Source organism: Saccopteryx leptura, chromosome 3, assembly GCF_036850995.1.
Source record: "Saccopteryx leptura isolate mSacLep1 chromosome 3, mSacLep1_pri_phased_curated, whole genome shotgun sequence".
NCBI lineage: Eukaryota > Metazoa > Chordata > Mammalia > Chiroptera > Emballonuridae > Saccopteryx > Saccopteryx leptura.
The window spans coordinates 211218830-211229174 of record NC_089505.1 but is presented as its reverse complement, the minus strand read 5'-3'; the positions used below and the strand labels follow the sequence as shown (position 1 = coordinate 211229174).

The window sequence follows — 10345 nt, the reverse complement described above, 5'->3', positions numbered from 1 at the left end:
GCCTTCTTGGGTGGCGTGGACTAGACGTCATCTGCATTTGAGATCAGGTTGTCCTTGGAGCTGGTAGGAATAGGGAAACAAGACCTGAGGCTGGGGTGGGGGATGAGTAACAGCGCCTACAGTGATGGTCACAGATGCTGCGATATCAGAGGTGAGAGCAAGTTTGTTTAATCTTTCTTACATTTACCTATATATTTATATATTATACTCCTTTCTTAAAATTTATATTTGTATATCTTATTTGCTAGTTGTTTATACTTCTTTCAAAAAATAATAGTTTCTAAATAAAGTGAAGTTGAGCTGAGACTCCCTGCTGGGCGTCTGGGTGACTGATGCACTATATACCTAGAGTGTGTACATGGGAGGGCCATGGGAGTTGGGAATGTTTTAGGAAAAGAAATGGATGTATACTTTGGGCCTGGGCTTTTCTTTGCAGGAAGTTTTAATTTTTATTTTTCATCAAAAGTCTATTTGTTATATATTGGGTATATTACTATTTTTACATAAATTTAAGGTTTTTTATTTATGTCTTTTAGAGAGAGAGAGAGACAGGAGAGAGATGAGAAGCATCAGCTCATATTTGCATCACTTTAGTTCATTGATTGCTCTGGTCGCTGGTTTGAAGCCCAAAGTTGCTGACCTGAGACCTTTGGACTCAAGCTAGTGACCTTGGGGTTTCAAACCGGGACCTCAGTGTTCTGGGTTGACACTATTCACTCTGCCACAACTGGTTAGGCTAAATTTAAGTTTTTCCACAGTTTTAACTATATAATTTGGTAAATGTGATAGATATGGTTCATAAACAAAAGGTCTTTGGGATCCTCAATAACTTTTAAGATTATATAAGGAATCCTGTGTCCAAACTACTTGAGAACTACTGGCTTACTTGTAAATTCTCTAGCCCAAAAGGGTGCCCTACTGTCTGCTTTTTGGAAAGTCAGCTCAACACTGAAAACAGTGCTTAAAAGAATGAACTTCAGCATCCTATTGAAGTAGATTTTTATTTCCTCTACTTAAGATTCTCTCAGCCTCTGTTTCCTTATTTATAAAGTGGGAAAAATAATATCTATCTTACAGGTAGTATGAGGATTAGATATAATGTATATAAAGGAGTAACTGTTATGTTATTAAAAACCAGTATTTTCATTTCACCAGGCTAAGTGACTCATTGGTTTCTGGCTGTAAGAAGAGAACAAACATGAGGTCTAATGCTTCTGATTTGAATGGTTAAATATCGGATTCCCATCTGGTACTTACTAGACCTACTGTGGAGGAACTTTACTGGACTTGGAGACTCCAAGAGCAGAGTAAAGAACTGTAGATGTCCTCTGGACCATGGGGTTTTCTTTCTCCTGGGGAAAATTTTTTCGTCTCTGATCATAATTGCTGCTTGTTAAAACTGGTACAATACTCATTAAGGACTATGATTTCTGTGACCAGATGAGTTACACACACAGTCATGACACAGCAGAATTTGAACCTCTTCTCTAGCATTAGCTCCTATTAGGTACTTTTCTGATTAATGCAGATTGTTCGGGCTCAGGCTTAGGATGAAGGAGACACATTGATCTCTTGGAATTTTTCGTCCCCCTGCGATATTTCTCTGCCTTTCTAGAGGAGCCATTAGTCACTATAACCAGGCCCCCAAAACCATATCAGCATACAGATTTCATGGGTTCTTTTGGTGCAGAGGGGCAGAGATGGGCTATAAACTATCATTGATATTGGAAGTAGATAAAAGATCTATCTAACTGATGTTGGTCTTTAATCTATTAGCAAGGAAACAAATTTTATTAGCACAATGCTAAATGATTGAATGGCTGTGGTCAGCGGCAGGGATTCAGGTGCTCTGGATCAGCTTCTAATAACCTGTGTGGGAGGATGTAGAAGGGCCTGATTCAATTCACAGAGAGGAAAAAGTTGGGTCTTAGGGTAGTTTTATCTCCAAGGAATGCTGCCATCAATGAGTACATGCGCGCGCGCACACACACACACACACACACACACACACACACACACACACACACACACAGATACACCACACCACGTTCCTAGTGAGGTCTTTCCTGACCACTCTTACTTTAAATTGCAAACCTCCTTAGCACTCCCAATTTGCCCCTTTCCTACTTTTTGTTTTTCTGTGTTGTACTTCTCACCATTATAATCTATATTTACTTGTCTGTGTATTGTCTGTTCTCCCACTGGAATGTAAGCTACATAGAGGAAAGGATTTTTGTCTTTTTGGTTCATTGTTCAGAGCCTAGAACCATGCCTAGCACATCAGAGACCACTTATTATCATTGTCTTTGAAAGAATACATGAATGAATGAATTCAATTCCATTTCTACTGAAATCAAGGTCATCTGACATGCCTTCATATATAGCCATCCGTCTTCACCCTCTCCCTGCCCAGACTAACGCCGCAGCGCTTTTCTTGATCATTCTCTTGCTGCCTTTTGGATATGGCTGCTGTGGTAACCTCCTCTCCTCATTTTTAATGTATCTCCTCCATTATCTTCAGTTTACAAACATAAGTCTGCACTAAACTCAAAATCTCTCCTTTGCTTTGTTCCTAAGGTACCATATTCTCATGCTTTTCCTTTAGTAATAAATTCCCTTTTGAGAGTCTCCATACTCAGCGTTTCTGCTTTCTTAACACCCAGTCATTCTTTATGTTTTACAGTCAGTGTTTATCCCAACCCAATTTTGTGGTCCTATTTAAGTGAATTCTCTTTAACATCGCTATCACCTCTGTCAACTATGTCCATATTTTCCTTGAAATTCTTTCTGTTGGCTTCTGAGATATTTCATGGTTTTCTGATTGCTCTTCTGTCTCCAGTGGCTCCACTTCTTTCTCCTGCTCCCTAAACAGACCCCAAATTTGTCCTTTTCCCATTGTCACCTCTTTATTACAGATGATGCTTGAAATTATTATATCTCCAGCTCTGACTCCAACTGAGATCTAGTTCTGCATATACATGATTCATTACCTGAGCCCACAATCTTGGAGGTGAACTCTTTCGTCCTCTTCAATCTATCAGTGGGTTCCACTGCAATTTTACAGTCCCCATGCCAAATGTCTGTCATCCATGTCCCTCTTCCTTGTTTACTGTTGCCATGCTATATAATTCTTGTCCTTACACTTGGCTTAGTGACATAGTCTCTCTGTGGTTTTTTGCATATTCAGTCTCTTCTCCTTCAACACATCCTGTACAATAACACTGATTCATTTTTATAAACATGCTGATTATATCCCTATTGTATCAGAAATCTTCAATGTGATTCACTGTTTAATAAAGTGAATAAAGCTTATTAAAGTTTAAGCCAAGGATTCAAAATCTTCCACAACCATATTCCAATCAACTTTCCCGCTATATTGCCCAGTATTCCCTAACTCAACAAATTAAACTTGATAACCCTCCCAAACACTTTCCTATTGCTCTAGGTTAGTTCATTCTAGTTTAAATCACTTTTCATCAAAAGCTTTAAGACTCAAATATCAAATATATATATATATCTGTAACACAAAGTAGTATAAGATTTAGGTCACTGGAATATAAAATATAGGAATTAAGTGTGAAGACTTTCTGCTACTAGTGTATATATATGTATATATACACACACACACACACACACACACATATATATATGTATATACATATATATATATTTTTTTTACAGAGACAGAGAGAGGGACAGATAGGTACAGACAGACAGGAAGGGAGAGAGATGACAAGCATCAATTCTTCATTGCGGCACCTTAGTTGTTCACTGATTGCTTTCTCATATGTGCTTTGACCAGGGTACTGCAGCAGAGCAAGTGATCCCTTGCTCAAACCAGTGACCATGGGGTCACGTCTATGATCCTACACTCAAGCCAGCGACCCTGTGCTCAAGTTGGTGAGCCCGTGCTTAAGCTGGATGAGCCTCCGCTTAAGCTGGTGACCTTGGGGTTTTGAACCTGGGTCCTCCGCATCCCAGTCCCATGCTCTATCCACTATACCACCGCCTGGTCAGGCACAAGTTTTCTTGATGAAGACTTGCTTTAAAAAAAAAATTCTGACTCATATTCCATATACAGCCAATAACACTGGCATTATTCAACTTGCAGTTACTGCACAGGTACTGTGTGGCAGACACTTTGCTAGGTGTTTACAAAGGTGAATGAAGGCTGCTTTTAAAAATAGAACCAATGAAACTAGGTGTTTGACTTCCACGTACTGCTTCAGATGGTATTTCTGCACTGCATATGACAACTGAAACAACTCTAAAGGATATTCGCTTCGACGGGTAAGAACAAGACGTCGTGCTCGGTCATGATCTCGATATTGTGAGAGATGTGTTTTGCTCCCTTGGCACCATTCTCACCCACAGCTGTGGGGAAGAGCTCCACTTTCAGTTCTGCCTGCAAACCGGCAGCCACCTGTGAGACAGACAGACATACCTGAGTTAAAGTCTTGGTTTTCACACCAAATTGGACAAGTTACTTAAACTTTCATCTGGTTTCCTCATCTATAAATTTGGCACAAATGAATGATACTGTTATAGCATTTAGAAGAATTACTTCATAGATCAGTGAGACAGAAATCCACTGATTCTATGGGACCCAGGATAAGCTGTTAAAGGAGAAAACCGGGTGCTATTCAGGAAATAGTGTAAGGAAACTAAACACCAGGGAATGTAGGTGACACCGAAGACAAACCATAGTGCTCATCACTGTGCTAGTTCTTGAATTACAGTAGTGAGTTTCTATCATTTATCCTTGCACATAAAGATACATTTAATCCAAGACAAATATGAATTTAAGAGACGGGGAATCCAACAACAGCTCTTTCTTATCCCTTGGATTCTAGTATTCATTATGTAGCACCTGTGATGTGACAGCCAGTAGAGGGAGACAGAACTAGTTTAAATGCTAAATTGCTTAGGTCTGAAGGCTGCAAGGAATGGAAGAAACAGCTAGGAATGGGCTTGCCTTGTTCCTTGAGACAAACACTGGCCGGGCAACAGAGTTAGTTGTTTGTGTTTCTAAGCTGCCTCTCCAGGGGGTGGAGTAGAAAGCAGACTTGAGAAGTCACCTGGAAAGAAGTCAGGAACTACTACAAAGAAAGCAATTAGATACAAATAATATTTTCTGCCATCTAGTTTTTAAATAATAGAATTGAGAAATGTTTCGATTTTTTTCAACTATATGCTTGTGAGTATACTCACAGGGGAGGGGATCCAAGAGCTTGTTCTGGGACTCGGGCCTCTCGCCCTCCAAGTCCAACACTCGGAGTGGCCGGGAGTGAGGACACTGAACAAGGGGAACTGGAGTACTGCCACCACAAGTCTTCCCAGGCTCTGAGCACATTTAGTTAGTGCTGGCAGCAGCCAAGCTGAACAGTTGTTACATTTACATATGGAGAAGCCTGTAGATTACATTTTTGCCAGAGCCAAAACCTACCATCAAAAAGAAAAAAAAACCTGACAGTATAGAATGGGCTTCAAAGGATACATGCTGGGATTTTAGTATCTATAGAGGGCAATCCAGCAGTCACTGTGGCTTTTGGCATAATCCCTGTTTTAAGTAAAAAAGATTTAATTTCCCAGAACAGTGGAAGAAAAGCTTGCTTTATTTTTGTTTTTGCTTTATGTTGTGAAGATTCTGAAATCTTGAGACAGGAAAATGATAATTTTTTTTTTCCCCATTTTAGAGGAGAGAGAGAGAGAGACAGAGAGAGAAGGTGGGGAGGAGCTGGAAGCATCAACTCCCATACGTGCCTTGACCAGGCAAGCGATAAAACTGTTTTGGAGAGGGACTCATGAATTAGTGGCTCTAATCCCAAAGTGTATTTCTGTTTGAAATTGTGGCCTGCATACTACTGTCTCATAGTTCATACGATACTAGAGCTGGAAGAGGGCTAAGAAGTGACCTGGTCTGGCTCCTGTTACAGGCAAGGAAAACAAGGCACACAGGATTAATTAACCACCATCACTGAGCTACTTGGTGGCACAGTGATGACAAGAAGCCAAGTGACTTTGCATCAAACCAAACCAACCCAAAACTTCTGTGTCAACATATAACAACTGTGGTGGCTGTAAGGTCTTAGGACTCAGTGAGCCCTGTGTTCTGGTCATGGGACAGGATGCCCTTGCTCAGTTCTCCCATGAGCCTCTTCATGTCCCATTTGAGGAAGATGTGTCTGCCAAACTTTTTCACTCCATTCTATCCTCAGTCACACACTCTGGATTCCTTCTATGCCTTACTCATTTCTAACATCCCTAGTAGCCCGGCTCTTGGTGGCAGGAGGGAGGAATGCAGTTTGCTGGTGAAATGAGATGACTATCAGAGCAGTACAATGATGCACAGACTGAGATAAACGTCCAGATTTACAAATGTGATTTCATTACCATTTGAGACAAACTTTTGTTTACATCATACAACGGTATGATACTTGAAAGTATCTTTTAAAGTAATGGCAATATACAGATTTTATTTTATTTTTTTAAAGGGATTTATTTTATTTTAGATTTTATTTACTTTTAGAGAGAAAGGAGAGAGAGAGGAAAGTGATAGAAAGGGGGGGGGGGAGCAGTAAGCATCAACTCCCATATGTGCCTTGACCAGGCAAGCCCGGGGTTTTGAACCGGCGACCTAAGCATCCCAGGTCGATGCTTTATCCATTGTGCCACCACAGGTCAGGCACAATATATAGATTTTATACTAAACTCCCCATTTTGGGGAATGTATCCCAGTCAGAATGGGTTGACATTTTCACATTTGTATTTTCAGAGATCTTCGGAGAAATGAGGTTGCTGATGAATTTAATATACTACTATTTCTTAGTATATTAAATAATGTACTTATTAATATTCTAATAAGTCTCTGGAAAATACCAAGAGGACTAAATTAGCTTTACATAAAAATATAAAGAATGGAGTATTTTTCCAAAGGACTCACTGGGCAGAAGGATTTGTTATAGACTATCTTCAGGTCATTGGCTTCCCAAGTGCATGTTAAGTCAAATTTAATTATTACAAAGGTATTTTTTATACAATGATTCATAGCTGAATATTGGGACAAATGAGGTGAACTTCAGAAATATTTCCAAAGCTGGACGTTTAACCTTGTTTACACACAGCATCTGTCTCATGGTTATTACATGCAGTAAGTGACATCAAACCACATACTGCACCAGTGCCAGGAATCTTTTGCTTATGATACTAGAAGAATTAGACTTACACATAGTTTTTAAACTGATTGGGTAGAACGACTTAAGAGCCTGCTTCACTGGAAACATACATATTCACATGGGCACACACAGACACACATGACAGAGAGCACACAGGACTTACAGGCCCAGGTTTGTAGGTCACCCTTAGTCCTGTGCTGGGTGGGGGCTGCTTCACCCTAAACCTATCAGGCAAAAAGATAGGAATCAATTTATGCCCTAGTGAAATATACAGTGATTGAACCAGGATATTTATTATAAAATCAGGAAGGTGTTAATATTCACACCACAGGGGCAGGGAGTCCATACCATTAAAAAAACTGCCTAACATTCAGTTGGGAGAAAACTCCTGGGCCCATTTCACAACAGTTGTCAGTGTCACACAGACTCCGGCCCCAGTTCCAACCCTTTGTCACTGGGGCAGCCAGGCAGCCAGGCCGGCAGTTGTGAGCATCTGGCTGGTGTGTCCGTGAAGCAGCGGCCCACCACACTGTTGCGGAGCGTGGGAGCCAGTCTCACTGCCATGGGATGTGGCTTGCATGTTGGGGGAGAAGAGAAACAGCTGGTGAATGTGAAAAGTCCCATGCTCCCACGTGGTGCCTACTGCTCTCTCCCTTCTCGGGTTTGTGAGCCCTGTCTGAAGTCTGAAGATCTGGAGTAATTCAAAATGCCCAGGAAAGCCCACCTCCACATCCACTCCCCACCCGGCTCTTGTGACCAATAGCTCTGCTGTCTGCCTATAGTGGCTAAATTTAATAAGCTGAGGAGTGAAATCTCAAATTCTATACTGGACAGACAGGATCTGAGTGGATGTTTTATTTGAAGTTGACTCTTTCTGCCCACCCACTTGTTGGCAAAACCTAAACTCCCACCCCTCCCCCAACACCCGATAATGTCTGATCTGGTGGCCTGGATCCTTCATCAAGTTGTTTCTGAAAAAGCAAACAATTCCTGAAGTGGAGATGTGCCCCAATTCAAACAGGACAGTGATCTTGGGAATTGTTTGCTCCTTTAGCAAAGGTGCCATAGATGTCCAGATCTGAGTCCAAGTCCAGAACTACAACCATTCTTGAAGGACTTGCCACTCCTGAGCATAACTCTACAACTGAAATAAAAATTTATTCCATTTTATTGAGTAAACCCCCTCACATTATACTTAAGTTGAAGTAAAAACAGAATAGAGGAGATTTTCTAATTGGGGGTTGTCTTGGTATAGAGTCTATACGGACACATGAGTGTCCACCCAATGGGAAGGACTGAACTCCCCCCCACACACAGGAAGCAGTGGCAACAGCTGTATGGATGGAGTGGGTCGCCTGCCCTGAGCTTGTGACTCAGGAGATCTAAGGTCTAACCTTGCTCTCTACCCTACAAAACCTAAAAACAAGTTACTCAGTTCCTTTATAACAGTTTTTACAAACTCTGAAATTCTATTGGTCTTGATATGGAAATGAAGGGCTGACTCTTATGGATTCTTTGCCTTCTAACTAACTGGAGATACAGATGGGACTGAAGATACTGTGCTTGTTATCAGTTCCAACTCAGAACCCGGAGAGCTAAAATGACCCTAATGATTGAGGTTAAATGTTTTCCTCTTTGCTTCAATTGTGCAGAAATAATGTAATTAAAATCATTCTTAGAAAACAAAATGAAAGCATCTCAGCTGATAGATTTGGTGGTGAATTTGAGAAATGAGCTTTCAAGTTTATTTATTTAGTTTTTCTAGAGCAGATCAGGCTTCTACCAAAGTATAAATAGTTTTTAGTGGAAGGGCAAAGAAGTACCTAGTAATAGTTGAGGCTTGGTAAATATTGATTTGTTGAAGAATGAATGAGTGAAAGAGCAAGTAAATGATGTGAAAATTCAAGCATCTGAGAGTAATTACAGTTTAATCCAATAAACATTCGCTGATGTAGGTAGTCAAACAAGTCACAGAGTCAAGGTGACCTGAGCAGACACAGGGTGCCTCGGCCTCACCTGCAGAAATCCACTCCAACATTCTTGAGCTTGACAGTGGTTTCATAGGTGTGCCCTTCTTCAAGTACCCCAAACTTCACTGATGGAGGGAGAAGACGGAATCCAAATGGGGATGAATTTGCATTATTAATAGCAGCAGATGCAATAGAAGAGATTTTCACTCTTCCTCCAGCAGAATCTTGCACCTTTGCATTAAGGAAAAAGTAATAAAATAAAATGGTTCTATTTTGTGTTCCCAAGATGAGAAAAATTCTGTCTTCAGAAGAAAGTAACTGCTTGTCTGGGGGAGGAAATGAACTTACGATCTCATGGAAACCTTACACAATCCCATTGTAAGGAAGTATTTAAGGCTTTGTTTTAAGGATAAGGAAGCTCAAGTTTAGAGAATTGAAAGAACATTTTCTCAGGTAAGTGGCAGAATAAAGTTTCACAAGTTTGCCTGAATCTCAAGTTTGTGCTCTTGCTTGTGTGCCAGTGATGATCAAACCTTAGCTCCCACCAGAATCACCCAGAGGACTCGCTGCCAGACTTTGTTGACTCCACTGCCAGAGTTTCTCAATCAGTACATCTGGAATGGGGTCCACGAATCTGCATTTATAACAAGGTCTCAGGTATTGCCAATGCTGCTGGGTCAGGTAATGACACTTTGAGAACCACTGCCCTGTGCCATTGGTATCCTCAGATCTGCCACACTGACCTCACCTGGGAGCTTGTCAGAACTGCAGAATCTTGGGCTCCCACACAAGACCCAAGAAGTCAGAATCTGTATTTTAACAAGATCTTTAGGGAATTCACGTGCACAGTAAAGTCTGAGAAGCACTGCTAGCACACGTCTGTAATAGACATTGCAACAAATTCTCTGATGGCAGTGAGATACGTGGAAGTATCAAAGGATAACATCAAAACTCATCTGGTGGGCTCAGAGAAGGCTTCCCAGCAGATATAAGATGGACTCAATCTTAGAGACTGAGGAAGGAATGAGCTGATGCTTTCAAAGAACTAAGTACTAAAGAACTAAAGCCCCACAATGGCTGAAGTATAGTGAGTTTGGGGCAAGGTGAACTGAGCAGCAAAAGGGGTCATTCTTTTTTTTTTTTTTTTTTTTTTTTTTTTTAATAAATTTTTATTAATGATAATGGGATGACATTAATAAA

The 10345-nt window shown here is 40.7% G+C and overlaps 1 protein-coding gene across 1 annotated transcript in view; it reads right to left on the bottom strand.

Annotated features, from left to right (window-relative positions):
• Positions 1-472: 472 nt before the first annotated feature.
• SPAG17 (sperm associated antigen 17) overlaps positions 473-10345 on the bottom strand; it is a 260213-nt gene continuing 250340 nt past the window's right edge. The window contains exons 44-47 of the mRNA XM_066377314.1: positions 9192-9376; positions 7339-7399; positions 4279-4423; positions 473-1402 (exon numbers count right to left, since the gene is read on the bottom strand). Coding sequence (XP_066233411.1) covers positions 1263-1402; positions 4279-4423; positions 7339-7399; positions 9192-9376 — 531 coding nt within the window. The 3' untranslated portion in view covers positions 473-1262. The remainder of the gene's footprint in view (positions 1403-4278; positions 4424-7338; positions 7400-9191; positions 9377-10345) is intronic.